This window comes from Poecilia formosa, unplaced genomic scaffold (genome assembly GCF_000485575.1).
Source record: "Poecilia formosa unplaced genomic scaffold, Poecilia_formosa-5.1.2 Scaffold71, whole genome shotgun sequence".
Taxonomy (NCBI): Eukaryota; Metazoa; Chordata; class Actinopteri; order Cyprinodontiformes; family Poeciliidae; genus Poecilia; species Poecilia formosa.
The window spans coordinates 1,877,363-1,900,128 of NW_006800010.1; the positions used below are offsets into that span (position 1 = coordinate 1,877,363).

General features: G+C 39.2%; 1 protein-coding gene across 3 annotated transcripts in view; it reads right to left on the reverse strand.

Moving 5' to 3' along the window:
* ptprn2 (protein tyrosine phosphatase receptor type N2) overlaps positions 1–22,766 on the reverse strand; it is a 152,518-nt gene that overhangs the window by 13,309 nt on the left and 116,443 nt on the right. For all 3 annotated transcript variants that reach the window (XM_007555631.2, XM_016673188.1, XM_016673189.1), the window contains 6 exons: positions 21,663–21,878; positions 18,505–18,708; positions 11,063–11,210; positions 9,132–9,205; positions 5,392–5,469; positions 1,098–1,217 (listed from right to left, as the gene is read on the reverse strand). In XM_007555631.2, the coding sequence (XP_007555693.1) occupies positions 1,098–1,217; positions 5,392–5,469; positions 9,132–9,205; positions 11,063–11,210; positions 18,505–18,708; positions 21,663–21,878 (840 nt within the window). The remainder of the gene's footprint in view (positions 1–1,097; positions 1,218–5,391; positions 5,470–9,131; positions 9,206–11,062; positions 11,211–18,504; positions 18,709–21,662; positions 21,879–22,766) is intronic.

The following is a 22,766-nucleotide window of genomic DNA, read 5'->3' on the forward strand; positions in this document are numbered from 1 at the left end:
TATATATATATATATATATATATATATATATTTCAAGTGCATAAATAATATGTAATGACCATGTTTTGGTCAATACAATCATGACAACCTTCCAGAGTAGTAGAAGCCACAAAAAAAGAAAATCACTGTTAAAGGAGCTGGATGCATCCAAGCATTTTAATGGAAAGTTGAGTGGAAGAGCACCAGATCTTGGCCCTTTAGTATTTCTGGTTTACATATTCTGTCTTCTGCATATTTTGAGCACTTGTATCCCTGCTACACATATAACATTCTGTTATAAATCTATGTTAAGCCTGATGAAGTCTACATTTCTTATATAAGTGCTTAGACTCCAAAAAAGTTGGATGGCTAGCCCCCAGCTCCCCCTGAAATCCTTTTATTTATAATTTACAAATACCATGTAGCTCTAGTATAAGGAAGCTCTTGGTCTTCTAGTTTATCATGACAAGTCTTTCATCTTTGACTATGGTAAACTGTGAGGAATAATCTTGAGCTATATAACTTTTGTGTCTAATAAAACTATTGATGATATTCTAAATTAGTGAAAGGAACCAGTAACTTTTGGAAATTTTCACTTTTAGTAAAAAAAAACTGATGACAGGTGCCCACTTGTCACCGGTGTCACACATCTTTGTGTGATGCTCTGGTTATTTGGCAAATCAGAGCCAAATTTATCTTCAGGATCTGGTTTGCAGAATAGATTTTTAATCATTTGGAATATTTTGAGAAAAATATAACAAGTTCTGCACCTAGTTCTGATTTAAAACAATATCAAACAGTCAATATGGATGTTTTTGCTTGTGAAATTCAACAGTGCTAAAATAACCAAATATCAACATTTGACAAACGCTTGATTTCATCACTTGGATCCAGCTTTTGGACATTTAGGTGGATTTTCAAAATAGCATGGAAGTTTTGACAGAAAACAACCAGAAACACTGTGAGGCTCGAAAATATAGTACCAACATGTTGCTGCTGTTTTGCAACACGCTATGTTTGTTGTTTTAGTCAAGAGAGAGATTTCTTAAAGTCGCAGCTTGCAAAATCCTACGTTTAGTTTTTCCAGGTGCACAGACTTTATGCCTGCTGTTGCATACCTCGTATATGTGGTAGATGTCTGATCCCTCATCAGGCCAGTAGTGGTGACACTGCTTTACTCCATTTTCCGACAGGGGGGTCAGCATCACAATGACGACACAGCCGCTCTCCCACACCATCTGAACGTTAGGAGAAAAGAAACGCATCCGCACGTCAGACGACAATCGGCATTCGCATATGCAGACTTACTAAGGACTAATGTGCACCTGAACTGGGCCGCTAAGAGCAGCACATTGCGCTGCAACCTTGTATTGGGGTGAAATTGTTTTCTTTATCTTTGTGCAAGAGGTATGAATAAATGTCACCTCTTTGCATGTGAGAAATGGTGAATGTTGGGCGGATGAGTGGGGGTGCTGAGTGCCTGTTGTCGCTCTCTCTGGCGTCGGAACGAGATCACAACATCTTTTCCACTGCCGCTCCATTTCATCTTATCGCAATCTAATGCGTCCTTGGGAAGACATAGAGGCCCACTGGCAGCCATTAGGAAAATGAGGAGGAAATGCAGGTTTTATGATTGCTATAAAAACACAATGGCCTCGACTATACACTAATCACAAGCTCCTGCGATCCAGCCCAGTGGACACATTACACGCCAACTGTGCCAACTGTGCCAAGATGTGATGAGATTTGGCAAGGTGATAATGTGAGGGAAAATTTACTCATTTAGTCTTGTGCAATTTAGCTCACCTGAGGTAAAAGTGGAGCCCTATATGTCCCATCTCTACCTAAAACAACCCCACAATCTTTTTTAAAAAAAAATGTGATTAAGAGTTTCTAAACTCCACAGAGCATACATCAACCCACTGACTTTTACTCGGCGAACTCATGCAGATTGGCTTCTCATTCTGAGGGGAAGCAAGCATGAAGGCCCAGCAGTACTAAGGTAATAGAGGGGAGATGGATGAAGGAGTAAAGTAAAGGATGAAGGGATGGAGGAATGAGGAGCAGAGGATTAGAGCCAAGCAGCCTTTCAGAGCACCGCCTGGGGCCCGGCGTGGATTAGATAGGAGAGAGCAAAAAGATTCGCCTTCTGCATGGTCCATTTGCATGAGTGTGCCAGTGTTTTTTTAATTTATTTATTTTTGTGTGTGTGTGTGTTTGTTCGCTTTTAATGGGTGAAAGTGTGTTTCTTTTCAGTCCTGCAACAAACCAACGTTCGCCATACTGAATAATGAATAGCTGTACATTCTGCAAGTCAATCAAACTTTATGTGTTGCTTTGTTATTTTGTGCTTAGTTGGGAAAGATTACGAGTTGAGTTCATTGCCTAAGAAACAAATATATAAACAAAGTTTTCATTCATACGGAAAAAGGAAGCATAGAAGCAGATAGTCCTAAAAAATTAGGATATCCCATGAAATATTTAGATTTTTCTGAGGAAATGCTTTAATATCCAATTCAATTTTCTTTTCTTTTATATTTCTAACATGTAGAGTAGAATTGTTTACTTGTAGCAAGAAGGTCCTGGATTCGACTCCTAGCCTTGGGTCTTTCTGCTTGTTCTCCCTGTGCATGCATAGGTTCTCTCTGGGTAGTCCAGTTTTCTCACACAGTCCAAAAGCGTGATTGTTAGGACAATTTCTCTCTGTGAAAGATGTGAGTGTGTGCTCATGGTTGTCTTTGCTGTGTCTTTCTGTTGCCCTGTGATGCATTGGCAACCTGTCCAAGGTTTACCCCATCTCTTGCCTAACGACAGCTAGAGAGAGGAACCAGCCCATGATATTGAATGGTTAAAAAATGGATAGATGGATATTTTGTGAAAAGTATGTGATTTAACTTCAGGTACCCTTTACAAACTAAGCTTTTTTATTCATTAAACAAAAAGATTACAAAAAGAAACTTGAATTCAAGAAAAGGTAGAACTCCAGTGACTAGTAACTTCACTTTGGATAAAATAACTTGGCTGAAATGACTTAAGTCACTTCTCCAGATCTACCAGTCTCTGAGGAAAGTTTGTTTCAATCCCCACCTTTAGTTGTGAGATGTTTAAGCGATTTCTTGTAGGTATGTATCAAAAACAACAACAGCAGGGCTTTGACTTTGTCAGTTTGTACTTTTCCATCTCTTAGTCTTCAGGCAGTCCTTGGTGGTTTGGCTGGAACCTCTTGGGTGACTATCATGTTATAGAGCCCGGTTCTGTTTCATCTCATCTATTTTACAGATGACATCACATTTTCATCAAGCACCCCCAGAGTTCATGGTGGATTCTGGGATGGTAGGGTGGCAAAGTGCTGAAACAAACTATCCCCAAAGCTATGACACTTCCATTGCTATGACTCGAAGTAAGTAAGTTCTTTATCTTCAGGTTTCCAAACAAGTAAATGTCTGTAGAAATAAATTTGTTCCACAAGTCTTGGCATCCATTTCCTTCAGTTGAAAGTTTCTATTTTTGTTGGAGAGCAAACATTTCCTGCTTACTCACCTCCCACAGAAGTTACACTATTACAGGTTTCTTCTGGGTACTGTTTTTCTAGTGCAAAGGACAAGACCACTCTAAATTTGCTGCTCTCTTCAAGCCCCAAACACCTCCTTCCAAACTAAAACTCAGCACCGTCGCGATTATCCAAAATGAGTTCAGCCTCCGATGCAGAGTGCAGGACCAGCTGGTCCACCAGGATTTATGCCTCTCACTTCCACAGCCCGGTCACGTCTATGTGGAGTCACTTCACCATATGGAGGTGATGGACCCACTAATTACTACAGTGCTGTCCTATTAACACAGAAGAATGCTATTTGGCAACCGTGCATCATTTAAGGCGCACTTCAACACAACCTGACATGTTTTATGACGGCCTCCATATGCAGTAATTGATGGGGAGGATTTATTTACATTCACAGACAAGGTGAGAAGTGGCTCTCAGATATAACGCAAATATGAGCTAATACCAGCACCATTTAACTCGTACATACAATAGTTTTGCTTTTATCATAATTTAATGATCCTGTTTGTTTTCAAGATGTCCAGTGATGATCATTTAAATTCTTGTTTTTGTTATGATGATAAAATAAAATCATGTAAATGGATACATGTATACAGTTCACCTGAAGAAACATACAAAAAAACTAATCTGTGATGTAAACATGTAAAAACAAGCAGTCCTAGTTGAATTTTTCTGACTTTTCCTCATATAATCCCCTATGCAATATTGTACAAATGTATCAGTCAGGAGAGGGGTACAAATAATTACACAGAATGAATTTATATAACATGCACAGCAGTGATATTACGAAAACTGTAAATTTGTACAGATTTACTGAAAAGACAATATATAAACTGGTCAGGGAGGCGAATGGCAGCCCTGAAGGACGTGCAGGAGTTTCTAAAAATACTACTTGTATTTAACATGTGACAGCATTCCACTGTACGGTCAACATGTCTAAGCTAAGGAGTAAAAATGTGGGACAAAAGTATTTACTTCCAAGAAAACTTCCAGGCCTGGGGAAAAAAAACCCCAAACCTTTTGGGAGAATAGGTTATCGGGCTGATGAAATAAAACTTAACCTTTTAGCCACTATTCCAAAAACCTACACTGAGCATAATCACATCATGCACAGTGAAATGTAGCATCTTCATGTTCTGTGATTAACTTTCGTTAGATAAAATCCAAAAATTTATTTCTGTCCAAAGCCTTCAAGAGTCAGCTAGAATTCTTAAAGATCCAAATTCACATAAGAATGAATTTTGACAAAAAATGATCAGGGATTATTTTCTGTTTATGTTTAATACAAGGCAACTTGGGGTAAAACTTGAGATCCCACACTGACTTGCTGGCTATGTGCAAGCCTTTCTACTTCACATCAAGAGCACAAAACTGTGATGTCAGAGTCCTTTCTCCATAGCCAACATGACAAAAGCCCCTTCAGGAAGTATTTAGATGCAGCCACATAAAAAGGGTTTAAATTACAAAGAAACAGTAACAAAAGTGACTCTACTGTACCAGAGCAGTTCTAAACCCAACCCCCTTCAAAAACACTACCTGCCAATGTCACAGTAAAACTTAGTCATATGTCTTATTTGCTGTGTATCCCTGAATGAAGTGTAGCAGAAAGGGTCAATAAACCCTCATGATGCTGACAGTTTGAAAAAGTCATGCAACCGGCAGGGAAAATAAGAACTCTTGTCCACGTTAAATCACACCACATGCCAAAAGACGTCTATGAGCTCAACCCAACATTTCTTCTGCTGTTACTTCATTGATCCTCCCTCATCTGCATATACTGAGAATGACAAAAACCCACAGAGCTCTTTTTACTGCAGAAAAGTGAATGTGAAAAATAAAAATAAAAGCCTTACCTGCCAAAAGTCTGCCACAGTGGAAGCAAGTGGCCCCTGGGCGGCAATGTAAGTGGGATTGCGAGGGTCGTGATCCATCTGGGAGAGGAAGAGCAAAGGATGTGAGACAAAAAATTCAGTCTGATTTCATCAAAGCTTCAATATGGGTGAAGAAACACACAAACATCGACTGAAAGAAACCCACTTTTCCAGTCTTTCTTATAACTTATAACTGCAAACGTTACATACGGAGAAGAGGGCAACATATAGACACTGAACTTTCCCTGTGAGCACTTCCAAAGCTTATGATGCAACAGATCTTTTTTGAAGTTTATGATTGGAAAAAAGCGGCAAATCTGGTGGCTAATCTGACTTTATACACCTGATTTTCAATGAGATTTTGCTTATTAGTATTTTCACATGCACACCCTCGCTCCAACACTTTGTAGAACGGCTTCAAAGCCAAGAAGTGGCTGAGATGAGGGAGACCCATGATGAAAATTAAGGAGTGGGATTTATTGTGAGAATGTAGTGAGGCTTCGTTCCCTACCTGCATATTAAATATGTATTTTTATATCCAAGCATCAAGAGAGGTTTCTCTGCACCTATTTAAGAAAAATAATTATCAGCAGAACAATAATTCTGTAAATATTTGTAGAATAACAATGAGGTCTTATTAATACATGTTTAACTTACTGAATGAAGTTTGACAAAAAGTTTTTAGGACAACTAAAAGTGAATTCTTTGACTTTTCAACCAACCAGTGAGACTAAACAGTCACTCAGTTACAACATTTAAAAAACTGTATTAACTTGAAGCGCAATCAGGGAACTGCTAAATCAAGATCCGCTACATAATTTTTGCTTTCTGCCTACTTTGACGTTGGCTCTCACCATCAAAAGCAAAACAATTTAGGAGTATTTTTTCCTCGGCCTCAGTGCATAGCTGTTCTCTCTGGGCAACTGGAATTCATTTTAAAGCTCTGAAATGCTGAAAATGCACAAAAAAAAAAAAAAAAAAAAAAAGTGTATAATTATTTTTAAAGGATTTTAAGATGTGCAATTTAAGGTTCCATAAAATGGAATATTACTGGAGTAACCTCAGTTTTCTCTGGCACAATGTTGCCCCTCTCTCGCCTGTGACTCTGTACTGCTGGTCAGCTGGCTGAAAGAAAGTTACTAAAATTTACTGGAAAAACAATGTTGACCGTTTTTAAATTTTATTTAGTGAATTGCAAACAGCTAATCTGCCAAGTAGGTGACTGAAGACTAGCTACCACAGCCTGACAAGTTAAGCTACTAATATCAGCTTGTTGTTTATGGAAGGAAAAAGTAATTTAAAAAAGGCTCTGCTCTGCAAAAACACAACAAAAAATTGGTCTTAAATTACATACAAGCCATAACTATGTTGCTTAGTTTCCCCTTCGTCCTTCCTGATTAAAATTCCTCAAATACATTAGACACAAAAAAAAAACCTAAAAAAAAAAAATCCACAGAAATAAAACGGCGATGCCAAATGCGAGCCACTCGCTTCAGCCAATCTCAAGGATGCAGGCCCTGCTGTAGCTATTGCGCCTGCATCCTAACATGAATACTAAAGCAGAAACATGAAAGAGGAAAGAGCAGCCCTGCATTTCAGCTGTGGTTCCCTGTGCCGTTGTGGAATGAAGATAGACTGCAACAAAAGAGAAATGCAAAGAAGTGCTCCTTTGGCTTCGAGTGAAATTGCTTGGACAGAAAACGGCTCAAACGAAACATCTGCTCCAGGAGAAACATCTTAGCTTTCACACACCGTGCCTTGATCCTGCTTTTCTGTAAGATAGAGGGGTTGGACAGTAAATGGCTGCTAAGCTCAACCCAGAGTCCCAGACAAAAAAAAAAAAAAAAAAAAACGTTGGGTGGAAACTGCTGAAATTTTGCAAAAAATGCCAAGACGAGGGTTGTGTCTGCACTTTCCTTTGAACTATTCCTCACCCTAATGATGCTGTACATCCAGGATCTCTCGCATCATTCGTGGTCAAGACTTTGCCTTTTTTTTTTGTTTTTTTTGGCCTTTTTTCTAATGCTAGATGTCACCCTGTGCTCAGCAAGGAGCACAGATACACTCCCCTCCCCCGCGTGACCTTTCATTCCCAGAACGAAGTGCCAGATTATTTACTGAAAGCCCCCTGAAGTAAATTAGAAAGAAGAAGCCACGGCAACAGGCACAATTATTACAGTTTTTCTCAGGTCACACCCTTTTGTGCTGCAATTATTGTCCTTTCATTCTCATATTGCCGCATACCCCAATACTTCAAACATATTCTTTAAACCATAACTGAGGTGTCTTGGAGAACTTTTCTAATCCTTCTAATCAAGAGATACGCTCATTGATTCACCACCAATCGGAATCAACCCATTTCCCTTCGATTGGCTCAAAATGGTACTTAGCAAAAATCAAATTGAAAATAAAAAAAAAATCTCTGTTCTAATGTAAATCTTTACAAACTTCTATTCCAGACTGATGAACTCAGTGACAATTTTACCAACTATGAAATTAAATGTTGCACCCTGACACTGTTTTAAGATAAACATAAGATAAACATAGCTCTATGAATATGCTGGTACATAGTCAAGTGGTATAAACAGGTCTCCATTGTTGGTTTCTGAAGAGTAATAGGCTTTTAGAGCAGCTGTGTGTGTGTGTGTGTGTGTGTGTGTGTGTGTGTGCGCCATCCTCATCTGTCGGCTAAGGAAAATTTTGGCACTGTATTTGAAATGCATAGCTTCCTGTTCACTTTGATGGAATCCCTTCTCGGTGGCCTCGGGGGAAATCATGGCTGACAATATTTTTTGGGGAAAAGAAAAAAAACAAACAAACAAAAAAAAAACCATACAGACACATAAAAAAAAGTCGTAGCGTTCTCCAATATGGAGCTCTTTCTGTATTTGCATGGGATGTGTTTTGTCAGTCAGAAAATGTGGAATTTTTCATGAGTGAGAGTGGAAAGCAAGGTATTGGTTGTAAACGTGATGTGACAACTTCACTGGTGCTTGCTGTATGGAATATAAAAGAAAACGGATCAGCAACAATTTAATCCAGACAACAACTTACAGCTGCAAAATAATTCGCAGTCCTTTAAAACCAAAAAAAACCAAAAAAAAAAACATAAGCCTTCTCCACATTTTCTCACATTATAATCACAAACCTGTCTGTAATCTATTCAAATTTAATGTCATAAACTAATATAAAGTTGTAAATAACTGACAAAAACTGATTTTCACATGTTTTAACATATGAAACTCTGAAGAGTGTTTTGTTTGAATTAGCTGCCTTCACCCCTTAATACAAGCCATTGCAAAAAAAAAAGTAAAAATAACTCTTTCGAAAACAAAATGTGTTAGTTGCACAAAACAGACAACACTGTGGCGACATAATGCTGTCCGGATGCTTTTCTTCAGCATTAGTAGACAGAGGACCATCTTAGATGTAAATCTGTTATAGAATGCAAATAAGTTGAGATGTGCACCCATAATGAGCCATTCTGAAAAGGCTTCCTCTTGTGTTAGAATGGCCCAATCAAAGTCCAGATCTAAATCTGAGGTTAGAAATGAATGTTCCTATAATTCTTCCATTCAATCTGATTGGACGTCTTCACAATTATGTACTGTTTTGTGTTGATCTGTCACATTAAATGTGTCAGGACTGTGATTGTTCCATGTCAGAATGTGAAACAGGTGTGAGCATTAGCATGTAGTGCAACTAAAATAAGCACTACTTACTATGGGACTGGCATTGATGTAATCCGAGTTGCTGTGGTTGTTCTCCGATTTCAAGGTGATCCGGGAATGATCATCTGAAATGAAGATGCATAATTCATCTGTACAAGTTTCAACATCCTTTCCTTCCTGCACAGCAACTGCAGGATTTTTGAACAGCAGCACCAGAACATGAAAACTGAAGGACGTTCAGTTTCACCAGAGTTTCATCAGACACAAAAACACACACAAGGTGTCTCCAAACCTCTCCCTTCACCCTAAATAAAAGATTTTTTGACCCTAACAAGGTTTGGTTTTAATCTGTCAAACTGACATTTCTAAACAATGCCAACTTGAAAAAAGCCTCGAGATTAATTTGCAATGAAGACACCTGTTTGGTATTCTTGTGAGACACAGTGTTGAATTTAAAAGATACTTACAAATAGGCACGATTAAAACTTAGTCAACATTCATTTGGCTCAACCCTAAATAATATCCTACATTGATGTTTAATAAATGTTTTTTTTAAGTAGATCTGCACTAATTTGGATATAATTTTTTTACACATTTGGAAAAAATCTCAGTCCAGATGGGCTCTGAAATACCAACTAAAAGACTGAGATATTTATGCCATGCCAGTAGGTGGCAATAATGTTACCACTGACATCAAAACTCAGAGGAAGAACATCCTCGACAGACTGAAGTACTGCTGGGCTAAAGATTCTTTCAAAATCATGAAGTTTGTCACATTATTTTTGCTTTACACAGATTTTTTTTGTTGTTGATATATGATTAACAATAAGAAGAAAATCACCATCAAAAGCAGAATCATGTTATACATATATTACAGATTATTTCAAAGGTGCTAAATAATTGCAGGAGTCGCCCCCACTGGCCATTAGAGGACGTGGATTTACTTTTTCACGTCAACACTTTTAGCCATCTTTTGCTAAAAGTCATGGTTTTTCCTTTGCTAAGTTCATCACCTTTACCTTAACTCTTTAAAGAGGTCCTTGATCTAAATAGGAACCTGTAGCGTTTCAGATGGTAAGATGAATTTTTAAAAACCTGCTAAACTGAATACTACAAAGCAGAGATTTAGTATCTTAGAAAACACAGCAATAAGAAACAAAATAGAGACAGTACCGGGAACACACAGGGGAAAAAAACACTCAACTAAGAACAAAACTAAGTAAAATGGAAGAAAATAGAACAGAAACAAATCTTAATCCATTTGGGCAACTTGTGATTAGTCAGACTGGAATGTCTCTGAAAGTAGAAACAAAGAATCTTCTTTTTTTTCCTTGCATTTTGCATTTCTCTAAATGAATGAATAGTTGTTAGGATTATTATTTATTGTTTTTTGTTTTAAATAAGCCAGTGATGCTTTGGCTTGCCAGACTTATAGCTGTGACCAACTGTCACTGCAACTGCTTCCTACAGTATCCACCCCCCGCCCCCCCCAAAAAAGGGTCCCTGGTGCCACATTTGTATAAAAACAAACTTAAAGGGAGGTTTTTCAAGGGCTGTTCAGCCAACTTGTAGTCAAGACTTTGACTTTGTCACTCTCACTGCCATAACAAGAAGATACAGCTTCATATCACATTTAATTTTATTAATACAGTACAAAGTGTTTTAAAGACACTTAGGGTACATATATATATATGTAGACGGAGACAGATTTTCAAGGAGGGATTTATAAAGTAAGTGTAATAGACGCTTTTTGGCAAGACAGCTGCCAGTGATTGTTTGCTTTGGAAGCATATTTTCCAAAGTATTGTTCTGGCCTGTTTATCAGTCTGCTTTTATACTCCATCTGTTTAAAGAAAGTGATGCAAACACATTGCTGACCCTTCATTCTTCCCATCTTGGACATGATAGAGACACTTTCACAAGCCAAACAGAACAACACCAACAAAAACGAAAAGAAAGTAACAGATCTGAGGCAAACTTACAAACGACCACGGCATCAGCTCGGTTCCTCTTGGAGTTCTGTTCGCCTTGGCCCACGCTGCAGGCGCTGGGCTCGGCCTGGTAGGAGCACAGCGCCTCCCACTCGCGCTCCAGACGGTTCTTGTTCTTCAAGTGGTCCTCCATGTACGACTGGAGGGAGAACGGAGAGACCATTTTAAACAAGAAGCCAGAGCAAAAAGGAAAAAAAAAAAAAATAATAATCATTTTCTACCTGCGGTTTCAAGTCATTGCTTATTGTTGTGTATCAATCAAAATTCTAAAAATAGTAACCGGACAATAAAAATAGCAAATTATGATTCCTGAGCAGCTCGGGAAAGAGAAGGAAGATACCGAGGATCAAAGTAGGGAAGGGCGTCATAATGTTGGCATATCTGTGCATGTGTGTTTGACCAAGAAACACACATAGACACACACTCGCACTCATACACACTGACACAATTAGGACTCCTGAAAGGTTTGTCTGCTTTGGAAATACTTCAGGGGTGTTTCAATCACGTCCCTCACTGCTTGCACAGCCGCTGATAAGATTGTCTGCATTTAAGCCGTCGGTTGGAGAAGACAAAATTGAATTCGCTCTAGAGACAAAGATGGAGAAAGAAAAAAGGGGGAGGGGCAAGTAGCAGCCTGCCTGCATGCGCGCACGCACGTCTGTGTGTGTGTGTGTGTGTGTGTGTGTGTGTGTGTGCAGTCTGCTAAACCAGGGCAAGTCTTATGGAGCTTAGAGTTTGTGCTGGCAAGGAGATTCTTATTCTTTTTATTATTTTTTTTAGTGTGGAACATTATTCCTGTATCATGGCTCTCTTCCCGACGGGGGTTAGATGGTTCAGTCCGCCTATTGTGCGAGAGAGAAGATTACAGACTCATAAACTGATGTCAGGGATCAGCTGGCTAATACAATGACAATGATACCCAGATGTGCCGTGTTTTTATCCCGTATTAAGAGCGGTATGGCGGTAGGCCGAGCAAAGAGGTGATGCTCCGCTTTCGCTACATCGAATTCATTCATTCATCCTGCCTGTCAGCCACAAAGAAAATCTTTGAAAAAGGATAGTGACAATTACTTCCAAAAAGATAATCACAAATAAGCTTGTCCGGCAGAATAATAGGCTATTAACCTGTGAGACATCAGGAGTGTAAATTGAGGTGACTTTTCTATAAATGTTCCTCTAAAAATTCTGTTTTTATAACATTCTTGACATACAAACAGGTTTACTGTACTTGTGCATGTTATGTTCCACAAATTAGGCAACAATATCATTCGGATATGTGGTAAAGGGGTATTTCACAACATTTTAATAGAACACACCAACCAGAATGAACCAAACTTTCAGTCAGAGATTAGCTGATTGGAAGCTAGAAAAGCAGATCTTTTTACTGGTCAGTGAATGTCCCACACATAAGTACTAAAACGGGCGCTGACAAGATCTGTGGTTTGGATGTTTTTACTTTGGGAACAAGACTCGGTTAGCTATTTTCAGGATCACTGAGGAGTTTAAAAACGGAGCCAAAGGAGGCAGAAATGCTGCAAGAAGATTCTGGGAAGAAAAGTTTACCTTCTATTTTCTAGCTACTGTTTGTTCAGAAACTGACAGAGAGAGTTCAGGGAAAAAATATGAAGATAAATTCACAGAGGTGGTGCTCCGCTTGTACACTACTATATTTCAATCTGTTGAAGACTCATGTTTGATAATTTATTGTCTACTTTGCAGTCTATTTCATGAAAAGGAGTGGAAGGAATATACTTCTTTTTAGTAGTGTTGTTATTATTATGGGTATTTATGTTCCACAATCTGTGATGCAGAGAGACACAGCTCTAAAACTCTTTTTATTTTAAAAGGCTTTGTTTTACTTTATTGTAAAACGTTTTCCAAACCACTTCAATTCTGAATGTTGGTGTAAAGTATTTTCTTGTTATTCATTGTTCTACAATGACATTAGAAGCAGCTAAAATTTGTATCGGAAGGTCAAGTCTTTACAAAATTGGTGAACAGATCCCAGTCACAAAACTTATTAGTGCAAGCTTATTCGCAAACTTAGATTTTCTTTTCTTAAAAATTGTGGAAGATAAAGTTTTATTTCAGCAGCGAATACAACAATATAAAAATAAAGAATTAATTAGTTGGACAAACAAATCAAGTTGTACTGTGTTGAATAAAAGATAAAGGATGTCAGTTCAATATTAATACATTTAAAAGGTCATTTTTGATAGAAATTTTAATTCATGTATCCTCTGAATATATATATATATATATATGTGTATAGTTAAAATGTCTTCACAGAGAACAAAGTGGAAGTGAATTGTTTTGCTTTTGTACACAACTAAAGCTGATTTCTTCACTTGTTATGAACTAAATCCTCTAAAAACCATGATGCACTGCCATGTGGAAGCTGGCATTTTATTCAGCATTGTGGCATTTCATGTTTGTTTTAGCATCTGAACCAACTTCAAACTCATTTTGTGATCTATTTTTCTTTATTTTCTTTTTAAAGGTTAAAAACAAAAAAATGTGCTGTGTTTGGTATCAAAATCAGTTTAAAGAACTGATCTAAGCTGCGCTTGAGACCAAGAGAGTTGTGAAAAAGAGTTTGACAGAAACTTGCTTGACTTGTTTAAATTCATATAAAAAAATTACTTCATTTTCTAAACATGTTAATTTATCAACACTCTCTATATATTAAATTAAACTTAAACTAAAATATTTTTCATCCCCTTCTTTCTTTGCTTCTTATTTATCCAAACCTGGGAAACAACATGGCTTTTCAAGAACCTCGCTTTGAGAAACGGTACAAAAAGATTACAAAGATGACACCCTGGCTCTAAAGTCTTTGAAAAAGTCACATTCCCAGAGATTATTGCCGTTGAATAATAATAATAATAATAATTTAAAAATTAATTATTTTGCTGTATCTGAACAAAATCCATCGGTTTTAAACAGTGAATAACGCACGCAAGCTTGCATATGCTGAGTTGGTCGCCTTCTACGCAAAGTGGAATCACTTTTCACTGCACTTTTGTCACCCCACACAAGTACCCTCTGCAGCCCACCTCCCCCTCTGCCGACCAGCATTACATCTCCATGTACTCCATGCATCCAGTCTGAATTGCATATATTCAACTGATAGCCGCCAAATCGATTGCATTCCAAATTCATAATTTTTTTTGCAAGCTTAATGCGATGCAGCCAGCAGAGCCCCTGTATTCAGTCCTCCGTTTTTTTTTTGTTTTTTTTTTTTTTAGGAGGGAGGCAGTGGACCGTGGCGTATTCCAGAGACAGGGTAACGAAGGCTTGGTGAATAGTGGGGTTTGAGGAGGGGGGGATTATGTCTGCCAATCAGAGGGCTGGGGATGGGAGGCCTGTGTGTGTCAGGGAAACAATGTCTAATCCTTCCTAAGCAGCGGTCTCCTCGGCAGCAGAGGGATGAAATTGGGATGAAGGCACGACAAGACACAACAGGTAACACGTCCCTGTCGAATTAAAATGCTGCAAGCAGTTTGGGCCGGGGGCTTTATGGTATGATAAGCAGCTGTGAGGCGTGTGGAAAAGAAGGGGGTATTAATGTGCAGAGTGATTTTTGTGCAACAAATAATAGCTGAACAAAAGAGGTCTTAAATGGGAGAGCAAATTGTGTTTTTTTTTTGCTCAGGAACTAAATTTAAAACAGGGAAAGCAGAGCATTTTGTTTTTCCTGCTAGGCAAATAATTTATCATTCTGAACAAAAAAGAAAAGAAAAAAAGGGAAAACTGGTAAACAGCAAAGAGCCTGGAGCAACTTATCTATTTTTACAAGATGGGTAAAGTCCATTGGAAGAAAGAACATATTCTAATTTTTTCATATTACAACCTCACACCACAAAGGTCCATGCATTTCTGAGGTGTTTTATTTGGAGAACTAGCAGAAAATAATCCTTAATTGTCAAGTGGAACATAAACAATGGATGGTTTTTATAATTAAAGCTGAAATTAAATCTAAAAAAAAAAACCAGAGGTGTACATGTGTATTCAGCTAAAACCTATCACAGCTGCAAATATTTTAGGGTATGTCTCTAACACATTTGCTCATTTAAAAAATGAAGCTTTGAACGTTCTTTACAAAATAGCTCAAGTTCAGTCGGATAGTTTAGAGTTTTTTTTGTTTTTTTTTTTTAAACTTTTGGATCAGATTCTGAATGGGATTTATGTCTCAGCCATTTTAGCCCAGACTAGCTTTACAATCCCTGCTGAAGAAAAGTATCCCCACGCATGCTGCTGCCACTCCCATGTGTCATCATAGGAATGGTGTGTTTAAGTTGATGTGCAGTGTCGGTGTCACTGCACATCATGTGAAAACTGTGCAGACCACAGTTTTCACATTTGTGTTTGTAAAAATGTTTTCCTCCCATTTCACAATCATGCGCTACTTTGCGATGGTCTCTTACACAAAATCCTAATAATATGCAAACAGGTTTGCTGTAGTTATGTGACAAAGAATGACAAAATAATGAAAGTGTGAAAAAATTCAAGAGGCATGAATATTTCTGCACAAGGCACTGTAATAAGATCAAGAAAAAGCAACAAAAAAGCCTGTTTGTCCACAAACTTGGTGAGACTACTGCGCTGTCCATGGTGCTGAAACAGCCTAACGCTGCAGAAATATAGCCACAAGCTGCTTTTCCATTATAATTTTTCCGATATTTTTAACCACTCAGAAGATAAAAAGTGCCAGTTACAGCACCACAGAGCAGCTGAAACAGGAAAAAAAGGAAAGAAGATGCAAATCGTCAGACACTAGAGGTGTGCCGAAGCGTCAAAAAAAAAAAAAAAGACACACCCAGCAGATGAGTCAGCACATCCAATTTCAATTCTGAAGTTTGAAGTCGTTATGCAAGTCTCAAGGGGTGGGCTGCGTTGTGGGGTGCAACATTTATTCTGAAAGAATTACAAAGTGTGAGTGTGTGTGTGTGAGAATGAGGTGATCCGAGTCTAAAGAAAAAAAACAAAAAAAAAAGGAGAGAGAAAAACACCCCAGTAAGCTTTGGAGAGCTAGGTATTCATCATCTAGCTCTGCACGATGTGAGAGCAGAGGAGAGCAGAGATGAGGAGGGGAAATATAGGTCTGAGATCAGCGATAACAAGGCAATCTCACACATGGTTTCACGTTAAGATGACGGGAGAATTTCAAAGAGCCCCCTCTATAGGACACCTCCATGTCAATCACAGCATGGAGAGAGAAGCAAAGGTCCCAGCGTGTCTCTTTATTTTTCCTTTTCATTATTATTATTTTTACCTTCTCTGTAGTCTAATCCTTGCACTGCTGCTGTGAAGAAACGAGGCTTAATAATAACAACAGCTCCTAGAAATTATTCACTGCGGCTCCTTTTGTTATTTGCGCAGCTAAATGCTTTTCTATTGTCAGTGTTTTCAAAGGGGGCTTCACAAACAAGCCTTGACAAGTGCAACAAAACCCATCTATTACCACCAAATACGAGGCATTACTCAGATTCCCTCTCATTCATTACAGCCTCCCAGTATAAAAGCCAGACATGCAGTGTGATGAATGCTTTCTCCATTAATGGAAACACTGCGAGGCATCTATCCATCTCCTCCATCAAGCTGTTTTTTTTCTTCCCTTTTTTTTTTCCTCTGAATGAAAGTTGAACAAAATTAAAACTGTCCACTGTGTCTCTGTGAGAGCTTTCTCATTTAGGAGAAAAACAGGAATAAAATATGCACAAATGAACACGTTTTTTTAAACATCAGGAAAAATCAGATAGGTGTTGAGATTTAATTTTCTGTCGCTCTCATCTCAGGAGACGATCCCTGGACTGAGCTGCAGCGGCATAGGTGGAAACACGATGAGCGGAAGATGAAAATTACAAGGAGCAATAGAGCAGGATTGGAGTGATAAATTGAGAAAAAGACAAAGAAAGTTGGTGGAAGGAGGCAACGGGGCCAAAATAAAAAAAAAAAACAAGAGGCGAAATAAAAAACAGCAGGAAGAGAAATGAAAGAATAAACAACGAAAACAGGATTCTTCAAATAAAGCGAGACTAGATGTCGACTGCAGAAATAAAGTAGAGATGCATTCATGAGAACTTAACGTGAGAAAAATCAATCTAAGATCTCAACATGGTCCTTCAAATACATATATAAAACTAAAGAAACTCTATGGTTATTAGAATGAGATTCTCATAACGTGATTACCTCAAATAAAAATAATGCTTTTAAACATTTTAAAGCAAAACCAGACCGAATCTATTTGCTTTTATTTAAAGCAAATATTATTCCTAGTTCTACAATAACAACGTAAGATAATTAATATTAAAATACTGCATTTTTAAATGTATCAACACTTTAACTCTGATACACAGACGTAAGCAGAAACATTTAGAGAGTAGCACGGCCAGCTGATATTTGGTGCTTACTTAGTCAGGCTATCTACTCAATTAAGTCAACCTGTAGTCGGTCGTTTCTAAAATATTATGAATCTATGAGCAAAGTGTGGCGCTGATTGAGTTTCCACATCGAGATTGTCTTGACTTAAGTTATTTCGAAATAACCTTTTTTTGAAAAAATATATAAGAACTGGAAAATAAATTTAAAAAATGCTTCTTTCAGTCAGCTGATGGGCAGCGAGCAGCAACATGTGGGGGAAGGGAGGAGCTGCATAACTCCACGCTCCAAATAAGTGGAGGAAACCTCATTCACTTTCTCTGGCGTCTCATTGAAAGGGAAGTTGAAAAGTAGAAACGGAACGATGGCCGACTTGTGAAACCTGAACCAGATCCTATTTAGCCACCATTTCTATATCATCTCATGCAGGCTTTCCCTGTGCATGGACTCTTTTTCTCGTTTTTTTCCCCATGACTACTAAGCAGTGCCTTATCAGTGTTAAAGAAGGAAACCTGCTTTGTCATTTCATTTTCTCTGCTCCTTTCAGTTTTCACTCATGTCCTGTACTCATGGTAAGGATTTTGCCAATTCTGAAATCAATTTCTCACCAACCTGTTTCATCACATCCTTGCTCTGCATGTCAGATTTATGTTCGGTGGCTTGATGCTATTAGTGGGGCTCCCAGGGGCAGATAACATTTTGCCAAATGCCATTATACGATCTACTCAGCTGGACAGTATTGTCTTGTAAATTGGACTGTATGAGACTGAATCTCAGTGTGATTGAATTACACTTGAAGGAATTTGATTCATTTCATTATATTTGCCTTTAATCTTTATTTGAACTGGAGCTGCAGTGCATGCCGTGGTGCTAAAGGTGCTTTAAAATTATGTGGAAAATAAACTGAACTGAAAGTTTGACTTTGGGTTAAAGTTGACCACATCTCACACCCATGAATGTCATTTTCAGGAATTTCCCGCCTCAGACTTGAGTCTCCTTCCTCGACACTGTCTTTATCCCATAAATCCTCACTGAGACGTTCTCAGCCTTACCAGGATCATGTGACCTGTGGAGATATCCATGTTGGACGGCACCGGCTCCTCGCACCAGGAGGAGGTACTGCTGCGCGTCGACGGGCTGGCCACGGGGCCGTCGCTGAACTGAGACGACACGCTGTTGAGGCGAGAGTGACGCAGGGTCTCAGGCCGCTCCACGCGCTCCGACGTCTTGATCGCCATGCGCTGGCGACACAGTTCCTGTAGGGGGAGGAGTTACAGAGCGTGATGTGGAAAGACTGAATAATCAGGAATATTATTTATTTATTTATTTACTTCCCTTTGGAAGCTGTCATGTATTTCATATCCCTGTCATACACGTAACAATTGCTGGTGTATTTTACGTGCTTATCCTTACGCTGTGAGGAGCCGACTTCTATAAATGCACCTCGTAAAATCCTGTATCTCTGCTCACTTGTCTGTAGATTAATGGCTTATCCCTGTGGATTATAAAGATTATACTAATTATGTCAAAAATACACGAGCTGAGGAAGCTTGCACATTTTCAAGTAGAAATGCTGCACCTTAATACCACACAATGACTTTCTCTCTCTCTCTCTCTCTCTCTCTCTCTCTCTCTCTCTCTCTCTTTTCCTCCCATTTTTCAAGAATGGGCCCAAAACTGCATTTACATCACACATTTCCATCTACAGAGACTGTATTATTTCCACAAATAGGAGCGTTTAGACTCCTATTTGGCCAGAATAGACAGACACTGGGGGAAATCAATTTGTATCAACTAACTCACTGAAGGGGCAAGAAAATCTATGGGAGTGGCCCTCGCCTCCAAACATAGAAATACATTGGGAGAATTCAACCACCGGTCAGATTGTACAAAATATAAACATCTCACAGCAAAGCAGTGCTGCCTCCAGAAGGCTTTTCAACTGGATGGCCAGATGGTCACCACTGATCAACTTGTAGTGGCACCCAAAAAAAAAAAAAAAAAGAAAGCTTATATTTTACAAACTAGTCTATTTAGGTCATTTATTTGCTGTTGTCATAAATAAAAGAATGAATGAATAAATAAATAAATAATCCATACAAGTCTTTTTTAAATCAAACTATTCAACTTATTTCTCTAAATGAATTATTACAATTGAACCTTCATGCTTAGTTTTACATTTAGCTATACACACACACACACACACGCACACACACACACCCCGCCCCCCCCCACACACACTTGGAATGTAAATGCAAAAAATATGAAAATGCAAAAAAATATATGAGATTTGCAAATAAAATAGTAATTTAAAAAAAATCTAGAGAAACAAATGACAGCTTTTTCCCTGCTCTTTGATTCATGCATTAAGAAGATGAAGGCTGCCATGCTGTTGTGTCAGGGGAGTGTCAGCAAATTCACAGGTGTGGCCAAAAGAGAGGCACTTCTATCTATAGGGTGAAGCACTAAACTAAAAATTAAAGCAACAATTCTGGAGTTTTACAATGCTGAGGTTATATTTAGAGGTTTGGGTGGGACACACCTAAAGGTGATAAATATGTCGTGATGCTCATTTTAGGCATATTGCAAAGTCTGTTCTGTCTTGCATCACTGCAGAAAACCAAAATAAATAATTAAAACAAAAAGCCATCTAATGCTTTCTTCTGATTAATATCTGAATGTTTCCTGCTAAAAGCCCCACACCTCTCCTAATGACTCAGCTCTTTTCCCATCATGCCTCAGTGCAAACATTAGCTCCCTGTAGCACAGCATCATAAAACTGTGTGCAATCTTCCGCCTCTATTTTCCCCCTGCTTCTTTCCTCGAGCTGTGATCTCATTTGATATTTGCATTTGGAATTCATAATCTGCGAAGCCCACCATGTTTGATTTCTTTCTTTTTTTTTTTTTGAGGAGGCGAAGCAGCTCCCTTTTTCTCTCCACAAAATTAATTTTCACACCCAATTAATAACGACGAGGACAGCGCAGGCCAGAGAAAATGCCTCATGAAAGCGCACGCTATCTCATGATGAATCGCAGTGATATTTCCCTTTAGAGCACAGCCCTCCTCCTCCTTCTCCTAAGCTCCTGGTTTTGGATCAGCTTTTCCACCATCAGACTTTAATGATTACAGCCATCAAATGGTGCCCAGGGCCCTGGCCTTGGGGCAGCGTCCAGGTCCACCTCATAACTCATCCCACCTCTCAGCGTCTCTGCAAAAGCACCAGTGCTGTGCTGCTGGAGCTGACAATTTTTTTTTTTTTTTTCCACAGAAGAAGAAAAAGGAGCATACAGTCAGTGCCAGGGGAGAGACAAAGAGGAGCACAGGTCAGAGGATTACAGGTTCACTGCTGCCCCCGCCTTTCAGATTACTAATGAGAAGGAAAACAGGCCAAATCACAAGCAGGGACCCGACACAAGAATCATTAAAAAGTCTCTTTTTTTTTTTTCTGCAGGACTGCGTTATATTAGAATCCTTGCAGTTTTAACATTGCAGTTAAACATTGTAATAATAATCCCATTTGCAATAAATCAGAGAAAGTAATTTGCAATGTTAATATTACCTACATAACTATAATGAAATTTAATTGAATATTCTTTTTTTTTTTATCATAAAATATGAAGAAGAAGAAGAAGCCACCCTGTATAACGCCTGACCACCAGTCTCAGAGCCAGCAAGAAATACACACTAACAGAGCTCAAATTTAATAATTGTGCGGCAAAGTGTGATTTCCCATTCATGCTAATTTCTCTTCTTTCCAGCAAAAGTCATCTGGGGTCGCAAGTGTTAACACGTTCTCAGAGCAGCCCTGCAGAAGCCTGATTAAACATTGAAAATGTTAACTCGACATGCGGATAAATGTGTTCGGAGTGGCACGCTGGGCACAGCTGAGTCCCAACCCTGCAAAAATCAATACGGAGCAGACCGCCTGCTGCTTTGGAGGAACAGTGGGAATAGGTCAGGGTGGAGACACGTTTCCGATCGCATGCGTTCAGGCTCGCGCGCACACAATTTTCCTCAAAAAGGTAGGCAGAAAACGGAGATCAATTCGGATGATCTCAAATACAGATGTGGGTCTCCAAACACACTTTCACAGAATAATTCACCCAACATGAGCACGCTGCGTTTTCCACCAATAGCAGAGAGCAGACTGGTTATTCTGGCGTCTGATTGGCTGGCAGCACAGAGAGTGGGGGAGGCTAGGACTAACCTGATAGGCTGCGGTGGCGTCATGGCTGGTGTCAGTCCCCAGGCTCGCCAGCTTCTCCTTCATGTGGAGGTGCGAGCGCTGGCGGACGCAGAAGAAGGTGGCGGACATGGCCAGCGCCACCAGGATGAAGAGCATGCAGAGGACGGAGAGCAGCAGGAACTGGCCAGACTCCACCCTGGTCTCCTTCACCACGGGGATCTGGGTCAGGCTGCCCCTCTGGAGAACAAACAGAGAGAGAACACGCTGTCAGAGCAGCAAACTATGCTTCTTTGACTTTTTCTACATGGATGCGGCCCCCACTCCATGTCAGGAGAGAATTTATTTATTTGTTTATTTTCACCCGGAAGCTTATTTTGACTTTCAAATACAGAATATCTGGATTTACAGCCACCGTCTGACTGGTCCTACTCATTAGGCGTCCCTGATAGCCGCCTCATTTTGTGCATTCAGGCTCAGTCAGCCCCCATTACCAACCTCTGCCCACTGCTGTCTCTTGTCTGAGGCCCACTACAGATATTTACAACCCCATTTAGTGCTGGCATGAGCCACCCTGGCACCGTGCAGCTGCAGGATGCTGGGATACGAAAAGCTTGTGCTTAATTAGCTCCTCTGGTCCTGAGTTGGCTGGATTAGGCTCTGGGCAAAAAAGCAGGGCTGAGGGGACACACAGGTAGGCTAAAGTGCATCCACCAGCAGAAGAATGAAAAAGCTTTCAAATAAAATCTGAACGCCAATACAGCCAGAAAGATATATCTGTAGGAACTATGGCACTTTAAACATAAAGACCATATTTTGTAATAGCGAGATCAGGCTTCTCCTGACAGATACCGAGTTGGTTTTTACTGAGGTCTGCCAGGGGCTAGCACAGGGTCAGAAAGACTCGATCAAACAAAAATAAATGTGTTTCAGCTTCTATGATAGAGGTAGTCGTATCAGAATCCAACAAATAACGATGGCTTCACAAGATTATTTCCCTTTATTTTCTGAAAAACATATATATTTTTTTAGTTTGAATGCGTTGGGGAAAAGATCACATATATTTCTGTTCAATTGGCCTGCTTATCAGGGATCCCAACAAATTAATAAAAAAAAAAAATCGAGCGA